Source organism: Saccopteryx leptura, chromosome 3, assembly GCF_036850995.1.
Source record: "Saccopteryx leptura isolate mSacLep1 chromosome 3, mSacLep1_pri_phased_curated, whole genome shotgun sequence".
Lineage (NCBI taxonomy): Eukaryota > Metazoa > Chordata > Mammalia > Chiroptera > Emballonuridae > Saccopteryx > Saccopteryx leptura.
The window spans coordinates 358385134-358405415 of NC_089505.1; the positions used below are offsets into that span (position 1 = coordinate 358385134).

A 20282-nucleotide genomic window follows, 5' to 3' on the forward strand; every position below is an offset into this window, starting at 1 on the left:
GGGATCCACCCGGCACGCCCACCAGGGGGCGACGCTCTGCCCACCAGGGGGCGATGCTCTGCCCCTCCGGGGCATCGCTCCGCCGCGACCAGAGCCACTCTAGCGCCTGGGGCAGTGGCCAAGGAGCCATCCCCAGCGCCCGGGCCATCTTTGCTCCAATGGAGCCTTGGCTGCGGGAGGGGAAGAGAGAGACAGAGAGGAAGGAGGGGGTGGTGGAGAAGCAAATGGGCGCTTCTCCTATGTGTCCTGGCCGGGAATCGAACCCGGGTCCCCTGCACGCCAGGCCGACACTCTACCGCTGAGCCAACCGGCCAGGGCCTCAGCCTCTCTTAACACATCCCATCTGTACCTCAGCCCTTTCTTCACTCCCTTCATAGCACTTACTACAAAGTAAAATTTTTTCCTACTTTTTCTTTTCTCACTAGAACTTAAATTCTATTAAGGCAGGGACCATATATATCAGCCTCACTCATCTTCCTCTTCCTAGTGCCTTACACAGGTCTAGTGCAGGGGTAGTCAACCTTTTTATACCTACCGCCCACTTTTGTATCTCTGTTAGTAGTAAAATTTTCTAACCGCCCACCGGTTCCACAGTGATGGTGATTTATAAAGTAGGGAAGTAACTTTACTTTATAAAATTTATAAAGCAGAGTTACAGCAAGTTAAAGCATATAATAACAATTACTTACCAAGTACTTTATGTCAGATTTTCGCTGTTTGGCAAATAAATCTTTATAAAACAACTTACTATAGTTAAATCTATCTTTTTATTTATACTTTGGTTGTTCCGCTCCTGCCCATCATGAAAGCTGGAATGCCCACTACTGGTAGGGACCAGGCTGACTACCACTGGTCTAGTGTATCGTCGTTATTCATTAAATGCCTATTGATGAGTAAATTGATATTGACATCAAAGTTCATTTTTCCCTACCTGACCTGTGGTGGCGCAGTGGATAAAGTGTCGATTTAGAAGGCTGAGGTCGCCAGTTCAAAACCCTGGGCTTGCCTGGTCAAGACTCATATGGGAGTTGATGCTTCCTGCTCCTTCCCCCCTCCCTCTCTCTCTCCTCTTTAAAATAAATTTTAAAAAGAAATGGTTACAAAGTTCATTAGTCCCTAATCTTTGTACTATACAAACAGTAAGGAGAAATACCCCATTTAAGCATAATGCTGTATTATGATCAGGCTGGTCCTCAGCAGCAAGCTTCTTTTTCTGTGTATTCCTAGAAATTTTACAAAAATAAAGAGGCTGTTGGGAGAAGGCATGTAAGCCTAGCTAGGTAAAAGATAAACATACTCAGTGCAATAAAAAGCCAACTGGAATTGATACACAGCAAAAAATGCACCAATGTGTTATTGTTGGAAAAACATTTATTGCAATTCAGTGTCAAAAAGTTTTTACAAAAATATGCCACCATCTGGTACAAACAACTATAAAAAAGTCAGTTCATCATGCAAGAAAAGTGTGCAAATAATTTATACAGATGGACTCAGCTCACACAATATTAAACATCTTTGCACGTAATTGGTCTTACCATACAGTTATAATGTTCAACCCCCTATACTATCTTTCATTAAAAAAGGAAAGCCTCTAAGCATAGGACATGGACTTGAATATACCCCCTTTAGCCAGGGTGATTGGCACTTGGTAGAATCAAGACAGCTCCAAGAGTTCTGAAGTGTAGAGCACCGCGTGGTGTCTTCTGTTTAACAGGCTTGTGTATCATCATTAAGGAAACCAACATTTCTACATTTGAAGACAGAAAAAGTCATGTTCAAACTCCAGAAGTAATGTAGCAGATGGAGTTTTCAAGAAGTTCAGAGTTTTGGATCAGCCATCCATTTTTGGTCAAATGGAACATGGCCCATGTTTTGAGAGCTTTTTCAGGAAGTTGTGTTTGCTGAGCGAGTTCAAGGACACTTTGTAAAATGTTCAGCAAAGTCTTGAATATTGTGGTTCCTTGCTCCCGCTGCCCCATGGAACATCCCCTTGCTTAGTAAAGATGAGGAGTAGCGGAGAGCCGATTTCCACGGGATGGAAGCTCATGGCATGGGGTCCACTGCAGGTACCCAAAGACCGGGAGATGGAGGGGACGGAGTCAATGGGCCCCTAGTCAAAGGGAAGAGAGGAAGTACCTCCTTGGTAATCATCAGAACCTCAGTTTCTAGAAATCAAGTGGGCTGCTCAGCCATTATCTGGCTTAAGGGCCACTTTTGTAATTAAAATGTGAAGTGTTCAGGGAAAAAGGAACTTGTCAAAACATGCTGCTCACTTTTTGCCCAGCGTGTTGCATTCACTAGAACGTTGTACTCACAACAGAGTCAGAGGACCGTAAAAATATTAAGCGGCTCCTTAATTTCTCTGGGAAGAATCAGGGCCTTAAAATGCTTAGAAAACTCAACAGCCAGATGCCTAACACTGGACCCTTGCACTTGCCTTCCACAGTGAAGGTCTTGGGAAGAACCAGGTGGTGTCATGTGTCCCCAGCCACACCAAAAGGTGTTGGGCAGGGGACACAAAGTCAAGGCCTCAGAAAGTCCTGGATTTATGCTCAGGTCCACCACTGAGTACCAAGTAGGCCAAGGCACGCCCCCTGAGTATTCTAGACTCATTACTTCACTTGAAAGGCCAAGGAGTACCAGACTTCAACATCACAAACCACCCTTCTATCACTAAAGTCTGGGGTCAGAGTTCTCCTTCCCTTAGAAAACCATGGAGGGTTTACTTTCCTTAACAAAACAGAGAAGAGAGCATCTAGAGAAAACGGCGAGGTTAAAGGAATTACGATCTTGTCTGTTGAAGACATCAAGGGCCCAAGATATATCAGAGTCGTGTGTCTGCATTTGCCTAGAGGTTCAGGGTGTTTCTGAGGTCTGATTAAACACTAATAGGATTTTAGGCGAGCATCCAGTCAGAAGGGATGGTTCACAGACTCAGAGTTGGAAACAGATGAAAAAAAAATAAAATAAAACAACAACAAAAAAACCCCAACAGATGTCAACATAGAAACTGATGATATAGTTTAGTTAGAAAAAATTCACACATAAAATTACAGTTAAAAAAATTCACACATAAAATAAAGTGTCTGCATAGCGAGACATTATTGCCCTACAGTTTGGCAGAAAAAGATAAACCCAGGTGCATATTTTATGATAAACATCGTATTGAATGCTAAGGGTGATAAACTGTTGAACATGTCTTGAAATGACTGACCTTCTTACAAATCATACTACTTGCTTAGACAAATGCAATTCCAAACTCTTTCTCTTCTCCTGCATAAAAATGACAGAAACAAGGAGCGTCTGTGAGCAGCACGCTTGCTGTGCAAAGGTTTTTGAATCCACATGGATGAGAACTGGCAATAATGCTCCCACTCGTTCCCTCACTTCCCCGTCACCAAGGAAAGCCCGCTCTCACGTTGAGTTTTGCAGTATAAACCCACGCACCAAAAATATCTTCTCTGAGCCACTTCAGGATAAAATTGATCATAACGACACAGGTGTTACCACACAACCGACAACTTGTCGTTTCTGTCCCTTGCTCAAAGTAACAGTGTTGAGCAATAATGCCATCCAGTTTAAGATGTCATTGAAATTTTTTCTGGATCTTCCTCTGAAGCCAACACACCTAAGCTTCTCACCGTCTCCTCTCCTCAAATGCTTTTCTCCATTCTCCAGACACGGTAGGCTCATTGCTCATAAAACTTTGAGTCGGACCAAATGAGAACATCCCTGGGGACTTGCTAACAACTGCCCTGGACAAAACTCTTTCCTTTTCTAGAAGTCCAAATTACTTCATATTTGATATGAGTTTCAAATGCTACGCCACAGGGTTGGGGTGGGGGTGATTAAGTACAGCACAGAGAATAGAGTGTTCTCTTTGCAGCAATTTCCATGGCCATGTCCCTACTAGACCAGCAGTTCTGAGACGGGAATTCTGCTTTTGTGTTTTAAGTCAGGTTGTCCCAGGAGGGTTTGCCTAGACATTCCATAGATGATTAGTGCCCCGGGAACACGGATTTTCTTTTTACCTCACTTTACTTATACATGAGGCTCTGGCCACATCTCACGGCTCTCACGTGGCACCAGCACATGTGCTCTGTGACCACCATGCTCGTCCCCGGTGTCCTCACACAAACCGCAGCTTCAAAGAGATGCCATTTCTGTTCCTTCCCCTCTCCCTCTCCACCTGCCGTTGCTCTCTTACTCTCCTCTTCCAATGAAAGAGACCACAGATGTCAGTTTCTTTTTTTTTCCCTTAAAAATTTCCCTTGACTCTGTCATACTCCCCTCCAATAATGCCAAAGGAGATGGGAGAACCCAGAGGCACCATCTAGGTAAACATCTCAGAAAACTGTAACCCTGTCCCTGGGGCTGGAGGTCATCTTGCACACGTGCGCCTTGCTGTCTGGGGCAGGACGAGCCATTTCTTGCATTGGGGACAGTCCAACCGAGGCTGGTTCGCCAGCTTTGTGTTAATGGTGCAGAGCAGGTGACATTTCTGGGGTGGCAAACCTGAAGGTGCCCAGGAGCCCCCCACATCCTTGACCAACAGGAAGGGGCAGAGATCTCCAGCTGGTGGGAAGATGAGGAAGGCTATGAACACCTAACCCTAAAATTAATGACAGTCCAAGGTTCCAGAGCTCCAGCCACATCTTTAAGAAAACTGAGGCATTTGAGAAAAGCTGTCCAAATTATGGAAGCTCTTTAATTCCAGTGTAGGCTCTGCCCTCTCAACGCGACCCTGACTCTGGGCCGGGTGGGGCAGAGGAGCAAGAATCACCTCTCAGGATTACAGTGGTTTGTGGCACTCCAGAGCTCAGCCTCACCCAACAGGGTTTTTTTTTTGTTCAATCTTTAATTCTCATTAGGGAGAATTTACATTAAATTTAATTTTTTTTCTTTTGGAGGGTGATCATGAAAAAAGAAATACTGAGAAACCCCGGTGTAGGCACAAACATTGCAAAGTACGGAGCACTCACAGTCGACCTCTCCCAAATGTTGGCAGTTGAGCTGCACGTTGGGGGAAGGGTGTGAAGAGGTCCTGCACCAGTAGCTGCGCCCTGGGCCGTTTCTGAGCAGCCTAGGCAGCTCTCCCTCTTCAGCTCACCCCACGTTCAACCCCTAAGGATTCACTGACCCTCAGCATGAATGGCAACCAGGTTCCTACTCAGCTACACTTAATTTTCCAAGGACATGCAGGTGGCAACTTTATTTACAACCGCCCCCCCCCCAAAAAAAAAACAAAAAAAACGGGTGGGGGCAAAGCAAATAGAACAGCAAAAATATATACACTTTTGTAGAAAAGCAAAGTTCTATAAAAGTAAAGAACAAAAACACTGCCCAACCCCTCCCAGGAATATTTGACAACAAACTCATGACATCCTGAGATTTCCTTTCTCCCACATACCTGCTCGAGCAAGCTTTCCTGGAATACAAAGCAGGTTTAGGCTGAGCTCAGAGCACCTCTGTTCCCTGTCTGGCTGGAACTCCAGGCTTCCTTTTCTCATCCTCACAAGAAGCCCTCGCTCAGGGGGATGCGGGTTGAAAAGGAAAGGCAGTGAGCTCCCCAGCTCACCGCCCGCCCAGAGTGGGGGCGGCTGGTAAAGCGTCTCCGGCATGCCACGCCTGCCTTCCAGGCCTTTATCAGCACGCTGGCTCCGACCAGTCCCCAGAGAGACACTACGCCTGTCCGTGAAGATACCCCAGGAATCAGACAAGCCAAGAAATTGAGCAGGAGTAAGAAAGTCTTCACAGCTACGGGGAGACTGATCCCATCTTTTCTGTGGCAGGACATCCTCTGGGGTGGTTTTTCATTGGCCTTACGTTGCCCCGAATGAGCTACGACAGGAAAGGGTAAAAGGCCCACGTGTTTTGGGGGTTGTTCTGGGAGACGCAGTTCTGAAGACCACCCCGTACACCTCAAGAGAAACACAATGAGGACTACCTCCAAGATCCCTTCCCATTTGAAATCATATTTTTATGTGATGAAAAAAACAACACAAGAACTACAGACACTGCCAACTGCACAACGCGGTTTGTCAGAGAGATCACTGTGTGCTGTCCGAGGTAGACTATGTGTGACGTCTTCGTAAGGCGAGGCCCTGTGCATGCCCAGGCGGGTTTAAGACGGGCGGCATTTCCTCTGCCTTCTCAAAACCAACCCAGAATCAAAACCAAAAGCCCAGGGATTTCTCATCTGTAGTTTTTCTTCTTTCTTTGTCTTTTTTTTTTTTTTTTTTTTTAAAACAAGTTTTCACATTGTAAACAAAGCATGTTCTATCTTGTATTGGAGTTTTGCCTTTTTCTTCCACATCTCTGGGGACCGTGCAGGAGCATCAGTGAATGTCAAGAGAATTCCATTGTCACTGATGGCACAGAGCTCCCGCCCTTACAGTCTTGCTGGCAAATCATTAGGAAAAGAATAAGTTTATTTACAGTATTTCTGCTTTTCCATACCCATTCTAAGGAGAAGTCCATATTCTTAAATTCCCAGCCAGCAACTGCGTCTCTCCCCTCCAATGTCCTCTCCGTGACTTTTATCTCAGAAGCTTCGGGCCAGTGTTTAAAATGTACACTATTTACAAACGAAGCGTCCAAACTCGGTATTCCCAACGTCCCGTCAGCAGGGGAACCCCGCCGAAGCGCTGTCATGCGCTGCGACTCAGAACTTGAACAAGTTGATAAAGTCCTGGGGCGAGAGCGAAACGGAGCAGCTCTCCGGGTTGTTGGCTGTGCACGGGTGGTCAGTGCCCTGGAAAGGAACAGCAAGGTCAGGTCTGAGTCCTCGGAAACATCTCCTTGGCCTGCAGCACCACACGGCATTGCCCAACCTCAAGACAACATTCCTCCGCCAAGAATGCCATATACTCTGCACAAACTAAAGAGCTATGTTCACTTGTCCACAGAGATAGGAGAATTTGGGGGTGGGGGTGGGTTGTGGGAAAAAAGTAAACCTAAGGAGTGGGGGGGAGGACAGTGAAGTGAAGGAAATTAAGATCTTTGGAAGTTTCTCTCCCCAGGGACAGACTGCTTTTACTTTCACCTTAGGCTGGAGGTTGCAGTAGTGAAGATTAGGAAAGGATTTGGTGTCCTAACGGCTGGCACTCTTGGCTCTTAAGGGCTGGGCTAGGGGAGTGTGGCAGTCACCTCCGAGACACCTTACCTTCCAAGACAGAATGTGACAGTGTTTGCAAAGCTGTAGGGTGTCTCCATACTGCTCTTTCCGTGGGTAACATCGCACAAGTTTAAAATACATCTTCTTCCAATCCAGCTGTCCTTTGTCTGACAGAATCAATCGCTTGCGGATCTAAATAGCAAATGCGAGTCGTTGCAGGCGAGTTTCAGCAAGAAGAGGGTTTGTGGTTTTCTGTCTCTGAAGGTTCTGCTCCCACCCCCTGTCCCCCTTTTCCATCCCCACCTTGCAATAGCTAGGGGAGAACAGCCAGGACAGAAAGAAGAATCTTCTAATAAACAGTAGCTCTTAACCAGGCTTTGAAAGAAACAGGTGGTTGGTGACATCTTTTTGGTGATCTCTGCTACACTGCATCTGGATAGTCCTTTGAAATTCAGGTGATCTCAATAAACAACATCAATCTTTTCTTTGCTATAACTTCAGTGAGCATTTCCAGGGACATGCAGTCAGTGCTTGGCACAGTGGCTCTATTTTGTATCTAAATATTACAGGCTTCCTGAGCAAAACTTGTTGAAGAGGTTTGGGGGGGGGGGGGATAGACTGAGGCAACATGAAGAGGGGGGGAAGAGCCTAAAGTTGGTGTCAGAAGGTCCAAATTCAAATTCAAGGCCAGTGTCCTCAACTAGACAACCCCTTCACTAATTTCATACGTCACTTAGCCATCTGTGGTCTCAGTCTCTTGATCTGTTTAAAGTGGGCATCACGATATCTACCTTTCCCTAGGTCATTAAAAAATACGAATACAAGTACTTTAGCTATAAAATAGCATAGAAGGGCCCGACCAGGCGGCGATGCAGTAGATAGAGCATTGGACTGGGATGTGGAGGACCCAGGTTGGACACCCCCAAAGTTATCAGCTTGAGCGCAGGCTCATCTGGTTTGAGCAAGGTTTGCCAGATTGAGCCCAAGGTCACTGATTTGAGCAAGGGGCCACTCAGTTTGCTGTAGCCCCCGGTCAAGGTGCATATGAGAAAGCAATCAATGAACAACTAAGGAACCACAACAAAGAATTGATGCTTCTCATCTGTCTCCCTTCTTGTCTGTCTGTCCCTATCTGTCCCTCTTTCTGTTCTCTGTCTCTGTCACACACATATACACACACACACAGACATACACACAAATAGCATAGAAGGATCAGTTACTTTGTTATAGAAAAGAAGGACTGGTACCAGTTGGGGATTTTTTTTTTTTTTTTTTTGAGAAAGCTATAAAATGTGAATAGGTTATAAATGTGTGGGTTTTTTTTTCCCCCATCAAAACCATCTAAAAAACTCAGAACCTCACACATATTATTTAGAAACTCCTTGGACTGTTGTTTTCCAGTCAAACCAGGAGCCCTGGAGGGCGGGCACCCACACGTGGAGCCTGAGAAGATGCCAGGGAAGCCTGAGGGCGGGGCAGAGGAGGGAGGGAAGGGAGGGGTGCCGCCGGGCCCACCGACCTGCCGCTCGGAGAAGTGGTACAGGCAGAGCCTCTTCCACAGCAGCCGGTCCTCGCTGAGCACGTGCAGGTCGGGGGCCGCCTGGCCCAGGCTGACCAGGTCGCGGCCGTCGCTCAGCCGCTGCATGATGTTCAGCTGCAGGCACAGGGGCAGGTCAGTGAAGGTGAGGCCTTTGAAGGCGGGCTGCGGGGAGAAGGGAGAGGGCTCTGTTAGGTCTGGGGGTAGAGAGCAGCCACCCGTCAGGCGACACCCTCCGCGGAGGCGGCAGTCCCCTCGCCCTCCATCTTCAAGCTGGTGTATGGATCAGAGATCGAAAGCAGCACTTCTCCCTGCCCTCCGCGCAGACGCAGGACCACGGCCGAGACCACAGGGAACGGCCGAGACCACAGGGAACAGCCGAGACCGGCCGGAGCTGAACGGCGCCCGGGGGGTTTTCCCGTTTCACAAAGCTGCTTGCTGACTCTGCGATTCTCCCAGCAGCACGTGCTGGATTCTCCTGCTCAGTCCGTTCGCTCAATTACGAGCGAGCCTCGCTACCTTCTGGAAGGGCTCCCCGCCCGCCCTGCGCGGAACAACCACCGCCTGCCACCCCAGCATCTAACCTCACTGCCCCCTGGTGACCAGCGGCCTCTCCAAGCGGGTTTTCTCACCGGCACCCAAACACGCTGCCCACAGGGCCGCCCCTCGCCCCGTCCCAATGTTACTCTTCCTCAGGTCCAGACAAACTCTCTTCCTCCAAAAGGCTCTTGTGACTCCCTCAGGCCTTATTCTCTGCATCTTCCTGGAATTCCTAGGGTCTCTCTCAGGTGCTTTTTACAGCAAGCCCCCTTTTGTTATGCAGTGCAACCCTTTTCCAAAAGGAAGCTGGAAGGGGACATTTCTGCCAGAATGGAAGCGCCAGGGCGGCAGGAAATTTGGTGTTTTTTCTTCACTGTGTCTCCAGTGTCTAGAGGACTGTCTAGCAAACAGTAGACACTCAATACATATTTGTGGAATGAATGAAACCCAAATAATAGGTAAACAACAACAACAAAAAGACCTTGCACTGCTGTGTGTGTGTGTGTGTGTGTGTGTGTGTGCGCACGCACTCGCATGCATGTGTCCATCTACTTGCACTTTGAAAATGGCATCCAGAACCCTTTGGCCTAAAAGCCACCACCCATGGAGGCATCTCTATTCAAACCTAGGGCACCATGGAACATCTTGAAAACTGTGGATAATACGTTGGTAGTGAATCATGACTTTCTCTAACTATATCCCTGAACTTTTATTTAAGGACTTTATTGCTTAATTTTGGTGAGCTCCTGTTAACCACCCCCTCCCCACAGCCCTGCATCCTTGAAGCCAGGGTCTAACTGCGTATCCGTTGCAGACCACCCCAGCACAAACAGCTATGGGCTGGCACTGGAGGGGTTGCAATGGGCTCATTAGGCAGGCGAGAGACCCAGAAACCGACACAAATAGTTCTAGAGCAGTCTTTAAATGCTATCACGGAGGCATGCACAAAGTGTTCTGGGGGCAGCCTGCGCACGGAAGGTCCTAACCTAAGTGTTTGCCGACAGGCCTTGCGCAGCACCTGGACGCCGCTACCTGGACAGTACGTCGGCGCCCATCACCTGAGACAGTGGTTCTGGATTCCTGTGTGAGCTTTTGAGTCTGTTACCTCTGGGGGCTCACAGGAAAAAAAACTACAGAGTGAGAAACCTTTCCTTTGCTCAGGGAAACGTATCCTGGGAATGGGTATCGAGTTCCCTCCTCAAATTTCTAGGGATCTAGACTCTGCGTGAGGCACATCAAAGCAGGGACACACCAGCTGCCCTGCAGTCTGAGCAACTCCATCCCGTGTCCCCTGCAAAGCAGGACAGGCATGCAAAGGGAAGGTGGGCAGTGGCAGGGGGCCCTGGAAAGGTGGTCTATGGAGAAGAATGGAGGTGGCATGGGAGGGACACGGGATGGACACATAGGACACAGATCTGGATCCCAGGTCCCCTTGGGAAGTCTGGGTCTCTGTCTCCCCATGTCCAAAATGACTAACTCCAACAAGCGAGCCAGAGCAGCGTCAGCCTCCTGACGCATCAGAAGTGTCTATGAGTTGGCAATTTTTACTGCTCAGGCTGCGGGGTTGAACTTTCAATTGTTTGCAAAAGTCAGGGCTCTGCCGGGCTGCAGAAGGCTCTAGACCTATTTGTCATTTATCATCTGCCGCTGATCATATGAGCTAATAAAACTGCCATGAGATTTTCTTTTTGTTCCCAGCACTTCAAAGCATCAACTTTTTTGGTTAAAACTCCCAGGCCAATGATTATATGAACTCCTATTAAAGTCTACTTGGCAGAGTTCACGTTCAGATTTCTAAACCTGAGCTTTTCCAAAATTCTTGCCCGGACCCCTTGCTGAGCCCTTACTCCTGATAAATGGTTAATTGCTTGCGTGCCGCCTTCTTCTTTTGAACATAAATGTTGAAGAGAAAAATAAGTCACTCTTGCTCCTCTGATCAAGCATTTGGCTAAAATCCTTTATATCAGTGGTCCCCAACACCCGGGCTGCGGACCGGTACCGGTTTGTGGGCCATTTGGTACCGGTCCGCAGAGAAAGAATAAATAACTTAACATTATTTCCATTTTATTTATATTTAAGTCTGAATGATGTTTTATTTTTAGAGAATGACCAGATTCCCTCTGTTACACCCGTCTAAGACTCACTCTTGACGCTTGTCTCGGTCACGTGATACATTTATCCGTCCCACCCTAAAGGCCGGTCCGTGAAAATACTTTCTGACATTAAACCGGTCCGTGGCCCAAAAAAGGTTGGGGACCACTGCTTTATATCCACCCTGCCCCCACATGGTTCAAAACACACTGAGCTTCTACTTAATGTCACCTTCCTCCAAACCAGTGTGTTTCATTTTTTTCATCCTTTAGCATATTAATTATTTTGCCAATTAAAAAACTGGCTCCACAGAATTAGAGATGAGATTTTGAGGGAAAATAAGATACTGCTAGGACTTTGGCAACTGGAAAGCAATGACTATAAATGTCACCATAACATTTTCATGTAATAATGTGCTTTTCTTTGGTCCAAGCTGTTAAAAAGTAAGCTTTTTAAATATAGCCCAGACTGAAGTAATTAAGTCCCCCCTCCTCTGCTACATCTTTTTTTCTTTTCCTCTGGAGAGCTGGGCATTTGTAGGGAAAGCTCCTCCGGGCTCTGTGGGTTCCCCGCTCTCAGAATCATGCAGCTCGGAGCCAAGGAGGGTCAGGAAGGAGGGCGCAAGGTTGAGAGGGCATGGGAGAACGGCACGGCCTCTGCAGACAGGTCTGGGTTCGATCCCCACGCTACCTCTGACCAGTGGTGCGCCCCCAGCCAGACTCTTCCTACTCCTCAGCCATTTATAAAAGGAGAGGAAAAGCATGACTCGTAGTGTACTGGGCGGAATGGACGAGATACTGTGTGGGAGTCCTCAGCACGGTGCCCAGTCAACATCAGCTGTTATAAGGACTCCTACTTATGACTGATTATTCACTAGATGAGTTCATGTACATGGTGACGCAAAGGTAGGTTTACAGTTATTCCTATAGAAAATACAATCACGAATAAATGATAATACAAGAATAAACTCTGTTTCGGGTACTCACAACTGTAAACCTACTTTTGCCCCACCCTGCACATAAAGGAGTTACAAGAGAGTGTTTGCTCCAGAGTGAGCCCGTAATAATAATAGCAGCTGATGCATTTACAACACTTACTGCACGTCAGACATGGTTCCAATTATTTTCCGTGTATTAACTTCTTAAACCTTATCCCACCAGGGCTATGAGATACACAAGACTGCCCTGTCTGCCAAATGAGGAAATTGAGCCGTGAAGAGGCTGAATAACCTGTCCCCATCCTGCACCTGGTAAACTGTCACCATCATCCAGAATGCAGGCAGATATGTTCCGACTGTATTCCTCTGAACTTTGAACAAGTACTTCAGGCAGGCAGGGGAGGAGGGGGAGGAAACTGCCCTTTAATCATTCATGTACTCAACTAAAATGTACTGACTGCCTCCTGCTCTGTACCAGGTGGAGGGAGCAGAGCAGGGAACAAGATGCTGAGGTCCTTTCTTGGTGGAATGGATAAACTAGTGGATGAAGACAGGGAAGTGCATCCCCACAGGAGGTAATTTCAGGTGGTGGTAATGACTGCTCTGAAGAGGTCAGATGACAGTAGGCGCAGTAGATTGGATGGTCAGGGGAGGTGACAAGCTTAAAAGGCCCAAGCCAGGACCGAGCTTAGAGAGTGCAGAGAGCATCTTGGCCTAGCTGGAGGACTACAAACGGAGTGAAGCGAACTTCAGTGTTTGATGGGTCCTATGAGGGATTTCTTTGGGTTTAAAAGGTTTGCAAAAAGCTGAATCACTGAATAAATAGTTGGAAGAAAGCTGGATTGAAAAAAATGTTTGGAAACCACTGATGTTGAGAAGACTTTGCCATTTTAGGAATAAGGAGTCCAGGGTTCTGGCCTCAGCTCTGTCCCTAATTGCTGAGTTACTTGGGTAAAGTGACTGGGCTTCTCTGGTCCCACTCCATGAAGAAATAGCAACTACAGTGGCTACCTCCCAAGAGTGTGTGTGGATCAAGTGGAAGAGGCCCTGGGAAGTAAGCCCATGGAAGTGCCTGGGATGTGGGTGGAGGTGGCCCAGGGGTGCTCCCGAGAGGTGGACAGAGGGAACAGCTCTGGCATGTGTGACCCTCCAAATGGGTATCCCAGAGTTGCTGGAGGAAAGATACCTTTGGGATAAAAGGGACTTGCTCATTTATGTCACTGGCTAGATAATTCTCTTCTGGGCTTAGAAAAAACAGTCAGTGTTAAGTCCCAGCTACGGAGAATGCCAGAGATCAAACAGAATGTGTAAGAGGGTTTTCTGTGAGAGAGAAGCTGCAAATTTGGGTCTCAGATTCCCATTGTCAAACTGTGCCTACATGTGAGAGATGGAAATGGAATAAACCATTAAAATAAACCAGATACGTTCATAAGAAACTTTCATATTCTCTTACAATAAATAAATAACTGAGATAGCTTTTGAAAGATTACCTGGGCTTCTGGTCTGCATTGTGTATGCGTGTGTGTGTGTGCGTGTGCAGGTGTGCATGCGTGTGCAGGTGTGTGTGCGTGTGTGTGCACGTGTGGCAGCCTAAGTAATTCTAAGGACATCACATAGCTCTGAGTTTAAGAAACTAAGGCACAGAGAGGTTAGTTATTAACAGTAATCTCAAGGCCACTGCATTTTGAGAACTCATATTAATACAAGAATTGTTTAATAGAGGTCAAAGAGGTTTTGTTTCATGTTACTTTCTGGAGAGGTGGAGCAGACCCAAATTTTATCAGCGTGGGTCCCAGAACCACTTACAACAGCTGTGGTCAGTGATTAGATAAGTCAGCCAAGTGCTGCTACATGAGCTGCCTAAGTGTGCCTGTCCATTAGTGAGCCTTAAGAGATTACACCAGCGTCTTTCTGACAGGTTTTGTGAGCCTTGGTCCTCCTGCTCACTAGTAAGAGGACAAGAGCTAAGGGCTAAGTTAAAACCTAAAAGAAACTACTGATAGTAGTTAAGTTGGTAACACAGGACCTTTTTTTGGCTTTGGTTAGAATTGCTCCTGTCTTTTCTTACATGTATGATATATTCATAGTCTTTAATCAAAGCCATCCTTTGTTGTAACTATGGATAAGTAAAACTAGAATTTTAAAAGGTTGGTACCAGTAGCCCTGGCCAGTTGGCTCAGTGGTAGAGCATAGGCCCAGCATGTGGAAGTCCCGGGTTTGATTCACAGTCAGGGCACACAGGAGAAGCCCCATCTGCTTCTCCACTCTTCCCTCTCTCCTTTCTCTCTCTCTCTCTCTTCCCCTCCTGCAGCCATGGTTCTATTGGAGTGAATTGGCTCCAGGAGCTAAGGATGGTTCCCTGGCCTCTACCACAGGCACTAAAAGAATGGCTCCAGTTGCAATGGAGCAATGGCCCCAGATGGGCAGAGCATCGCCCCTAGTGGGCTTGCCAGGTGGATCCCAGTCAGGGAGCGTGCGGGAGTCGGTCTCTGCCTTCCCTCCTCTCACTAAAATAAAGAAAGAAAGGTTGGTACTAGTTCTCCAGGCCACTGCCCTCACAGCTCTATTGTATTCCAGGCAGCACCCCCAGGCTGCTGACAATGCATGCTTTAAGACGAAAGGGGCAGAGTGGAGAGATCTCCACATCGCACTCAAGATTTCAGCAGCGGAACCACCATCTTCCCGAAGCCAACTTTCCGGTGTTCCCACCACGTTTCATCTTTCACACACTCTGATCCTGTTTGGCCAAGTGTGTCCCACCCTCCCTTTATCAGGAAGCCTCCCTCCAGCACTCCATCCAAGGCATCAGAGCAGAACAGTCCGGGCTCCTCCATCAGCAGCGTGGAGATCAAGTCCTGACGAGGCTGCCCGGCCTCACAGTGGAGGAGCCGACGGAAGCCTTCCCTGCCGAGATGGGCAGGCCGTCCCCGCTTACCCTGGTAATCTGGATGTTGTTCAGCTGCTGCTGCCAGTGTAGAATCGTCTCCATTCGGTACACCCACATGTTAATGTTCCCGACCAGCACGCACTTGCCGACTCTTTGGACTAACGTACATAAGGACGTGTAGAGGGTCTGCAGTAGTTCCCGTATTAGTCTAATGTTTTGCTGGTCTTCAAGGACTTGGGTGGGAAGAAAAAAAAAATCACAGTTAGGCGACTGGAACACTCTACCTTGTATAAGTCACCCTTTCTTTGTTCTGCTCCTGTTACCTGGGTACTGCCTCTGGGGATACAGTTCTCTTTCTCGCTGGTGTTGTTTCTCAACTTGGCCAAGCTTCTGCGCTCGAGGTTACGAGGTAGAGTTTCCATTATCTAGGTCCCTTTTTGTTCATGTCTCCCTAGTTTTCTACAAAGACTCTTTCTATCTCATTGTCCCCCCAGCGCCACACCAGAGGCTCACCTGACCTGAATGCAGTTGCTTTAGCTTGGCCGTGCTATCCCTTTTAGGTGGTCAGTGGTAGGGGCATGTAGGAGTCAGGAGCTCGGGTTCTAACCCCAGACGGATGACTCTTTTTTGTGATAATGGACGAATCGCTCTTTCTCATGGGCCTCAGTTTCCCCATGTGTATAATGAGTCAGTTGATCCAAAAACCTGCGGTTCCTCCTAGCTCAAAGAGTCTATGAATCTATTTTGCCTTGTACACAGCTCAATTTTCTAGGAATTTGGAATCCAGAGGCTCTAGAGCCACGGAGGGGACCTGTGTTTACACTGAGAAGCCTGAGAGGCTCGTGGCAGGATGATTTCAGTGAAAGGACAGGAGGGTGACGCTCTTACTCTTGGTCATGAACCGGGATCTGGCACTATTGAGATGCACCTGGAGTGATTCATTTCCATCCACTCACATTCCCTTAAATCTAATGACATGTCCACTCTATTGGGAAATCCACCCGTCTGTCCCCATGCCTATAAAAAGGGGTGAGAGAGCGAGAGAGAGCTCACCTTTCAGTACCACTTTTTCCAAAATGTTCATGAAGTTCTTCTGGGCAATGCCACTCAGGGATGTGAGCTGTGACTTTGCTATCAGTTCCAACAGCTGTGGATAAAAATAGAAGTTGCCAGGCTAAGAATACAGAGATATTTTTCTCCTCTAATCTTCGCTTTGAGTCACATGACACCTAGATAGAGACTGACGGGGAGAGATAAACGGTGGGCGGAGCCACAACGCAAGAAAAAGCAGATGCTCCAAGTGAGAGACAAATGGGGGGTAATTGAAAACCCAGGCATCAGGCTGAATATTTAATTGCTTTTATTCTTTTACATATAAAGAGTTTGGCTGCAGCCGGGGCTAATTTATTCTGCTTATCCTACTTCACAAGTGGAGCCGATGTACTCTGAAGGGAACAAAACCTCCTGTGACCTGCGCATGTTTGAGTTCCGTGTCATCACTCCCATCAGGAATTCTTCTGCCCCCACTTGAACTTCTTCCCCACGGGCACCGACGGCTCTCAAGGCACCTCCAAGCTCATGGTCAGCATCCCCACACACTTTCCAAGGAAGTGGCCATTCTCATCCAGATGCCTCCCACTTATGCAGCATTCAATAAAAATGCCTATTCATTAGACTCCATCATTGCACTTAACTTTCTGTAGAAAGAGTCCAGTCACTGGAAGAGAGAGAAATTCAAGGACGGGGAGTATATGTTTTTACTAAGGGGCTAGAATCCCTGCAGCTCTAGGTTCAGGTTCAAGTCTCTGTTTGACTACTTGTTATCTCTGTGACATCACTGAACTTCTTGGCATTTCGGTTTCTTCATCTGTACTACTAATACTTGGAGTCCCCAAGATTGTCGAGAACTTGAAATGAGGGTGAGCACATACAGCACTGAGCACAGTGGCTGGCATTGCTCAGGGGGGAAATAGAGGTGAGTTTGTTCATTGAAGGAATATGTCTCATTCGCACTACCACCAGTTATCACCAAATAAAAATAAATAAAGATAATAACTTAATTTGATCCATCCTCAGTCCAATCTTTCCTCACTTCCATAGTAAAATTCTTTAAAGATGTGGCCAGAATTTTTACTTTTTTTAATTCAAAGATTTGATTATAGGAAACTGAAACTTTAGACTGGATCGACCCATTTAACAGATGAGCAAAGTGAGGCTAAAGCTCACCAACTACTCCACAAGCAGTGAGAGGCCTTGTCAGTCTTTCTCGGCACCCTTCATAATTTCCCAGAGTTATCAAATGAGAAAGGTTGATGTCAAGTGAAATTAATTTTGCCAGAATCCACCAGGCCCCCAAGAAAAACTAAAGACCCTCCAACTTAAAAAGTAAACTAGACTTAGAGACCCAAGAGCTCTGCTTTATTTTAAAGCTTGCCTCTGTGCTCCCAGGAAACTTTCCAAGGGAGTTTTGTCCCCTGGCCAGGCCGCAGCCCGACTTTTCTTCAGGTCAGTAAACAGCACAACACTGCGCTGGGTGCTGGAATCCAGGCTGAGGGAACCAGCCAAGTGACACTCTAAAAACCAGGCTGCAGGAGAGAACTGAAACTTTTGGATTAAGGCCCCAAGCGATTCAAAGAACCTCTGCTTCGAAAGCATTTGTTTAGAAATTTTGTCCCCATGGGTTCCCTTGGGAGCCTGTCAAACCATGTGCAGACTTTTAATTTCCTGAGCATAATTTTACTTTAAATTAAACACACACACACACACACACACACACACACACACACACACACACACACCTTTCCCTGCCTGGCCTTTGTATCTCTCACACATGACGCGAAGATGCTGTCATCTAACTGGCAGGAGGCGGAGAGAAGAGGCTGAGGCTGATTGGTTCAGATAAGTACTGGTGATGTAGGGGTGGTAATCAGGAGCTGACCCCGTGGCCACTGAGAGAGGCAAGAATTCAAAACAGCAGTAGAGGCCACGGCCATGGGTGGTGACCACACTGGACGCCCTCTGCCTGTCTGGCTGAGCTCGATCACCATCCGGCACGTGACAGTCAAAAGAGGAGTGAAAAATGGCACAAAGGAACTGGCCAAACCTTTCTTTATCTCCCGGACCAACAGCAGGATTTAGAAGGCCAAGCCGCTGGTCTATTAATACCCGGAGCCTCACATGTCCAGCGCAAAGCTAGATGAAAGAAAACGAGGCTTCGGTCGCTCTTGGAAGGGCAGTTGGCTGTTGTACTGTGACTCATCAGGGGGTGGGAGGTGGGTCAAGGGGATGAGAGGAGGAAGGGAAAGGCTGAAACCCAGCCAAAACCCAGATTCCATGTGACTACCATCTCATGAGGCTGTCACTTTTAATCTTGTCTAAAAATGCACCAATCACAAGGACAAGAATGCTCTCAGGGCTATGACTATGCATTTGAGGGAAAAGAAAAAACCCGTGGGTCTGACCGAGATGATCTCTAAGGAGAAGGAGGAATACAGCAGCAAACACTGGTTCCCTGACAGTGGGATGACATGTTAACTACCCTGTGTTGAATCCTATCTCAGGAGGAAGTCCCTCTTTTCACCTCCAGGGCAGCTGTGTCAGGAGGAGACCTAGATTCTCCAGCCCAGTGACCTTTACAACTGTCCTTCATTTAGCAAGTATATATTTGAGTGGCCACCCTGTCCTACCTAGCCTTGTGGTAGGTGACGAGGACATGCGGATACAGACACATGATCCTTAGCTCATAGTGTTTACGTCTGGTCTGTGATGCAAGTCATTTAACCTCCCCCAACCCCAGTTTCTTTGTTCTAAAATAGAATTAAAAGGACTACTTATATCACAGGGTGGTTATATGAATTAAAGGAGATAAATATGTAGAAACCCCCTGTAAAAATAAAATAGAAGGCAGTATTATTATTATTATAAGGATTTATTTCTTTCCCTTCTTTTAGTGTAGTTTCAAGTTTATATCAGGGTTAGCAAACTTTCTTTCTGTAAAGAACCAGTTCGTAAATATTATAGTCCTTTTGGACCATATGGTCTCTGTTGCAACTATTCAATTCTGCCATTCTAGTGCAAAACGCAGCATTAGACTATATGTAAATGAATAGGTGTGGCTGTGTTCCAAGAAAACTTTATTTACAAAAACAGGTGTGGGGGGGCCATAATTGGCCCCTGTGTCCTAGTTTGCCAACTTCTGCTGTGTATATCATAGAGTTCAAGAGTGAGGGCTACAGAGCCAAACTGCCTGCCTCAGTTTCTCCATCTGCAAAACATGCATCAGAATATTACCTATTTCAGAGTTGCTGTGAAGATTAAATGTGTTCATAAAGCACTCATAACATAGCCTGGTACCAAGAATATACTCAGTAAATGGTTATTATTAGTTTTCACCATAGTACAGAGAGTATCACCAGATAAAATTACTGCTCGAGAGTGCATAGTGACTTAGGGTAAAATATAGCTGGTTTAAAGACTTTTAGAACCCTTGTATTTCAATTTTATGTATTGTCAACCAAATGCTTAAATGCTTTCAAATTTTAACATTCCTTCCTGTCATTTTTATTACACTTGTGATACATTTAATAGCTCCCTATCTGTTGATAAAAGTTAATGTTGATACATTTCATGACTTACATAGGTGCCTCTACCATGAAGGCTTATTTTGCTAATACTAATGGTATTTATTACATGACAATAACTGTGCTAAGCACTTTGTATGTGTAGAATTGTTTCGTCTCCAATAGCAACCCAGAGGGGGTGGGTTCTCCATTTGACAGAAGAGACTACTGAAGCTCAGAAAAGTTAAGTAACTCACCTAAGACATACCAGCAGTAGTAAGCCGTGGAGTCATAACTTCAGACCCGGTATGTCTAACAGAACACGTGTATTTTGATAGCTTCAAAACTTCAGTTTTTCAAGGCCAAATAAATTTGCATCTAGGGCCAAACTTTGCTCTAAAAATAGTAGCAATGCCATGTATTGTTATGTTCTGGGAAACAGTCTGGAAGTTTTGTATCCATATTACCTTGTGACAGGTAATCAGCTTTTAACATTAAGGGACAACTAATAGCTGGGACGTATTAACAACAATTTTAAGGTGAGGCAGTTGGCTTGGGGACACCGTTCAGGTCTCTTTTCCATGTCAGCATAATGCTATAGGCCCAGGACCAAC

The 20282-nt window shown here is 46.6% G+C and overlaps 1 protein-coding gene across 1 annotated transcript in view; it reads right to left on the reverse strand.

The window, feature by feature from the left end:
• Positions 1-1353: 1353 nt before the first annotated feature.
• The window catches only part of FBXO32 (F-box protein 32), a 34877-nt gene continuing 15948 nt past the window's right edge, over positions 1354-20282 (reverse strand). The window contains exons 5-9 of the mRNA XM_066379437.1: positions 16163-16256; positions 15158-15342; positions 8637-8819; positions 7166-7309; positions 1354-6754 (exon numbers count right to left, since the gene is read on the reverse strand). Coding sequence (XP_066235534.1) covers positions 6665-6754; positions 7166-7309; positions 8637-8819; positions 15158-15342; positions 16163-16256 — 696 coding nt within the window. The 3' untranslated portion in view covers positions 1354-6664. The remainder of the gene's footprint in view (positions 6755-7165; positions 7310-8636; positions 8820-15157; positions 15343-16162; positions 16257-20282) is intronic.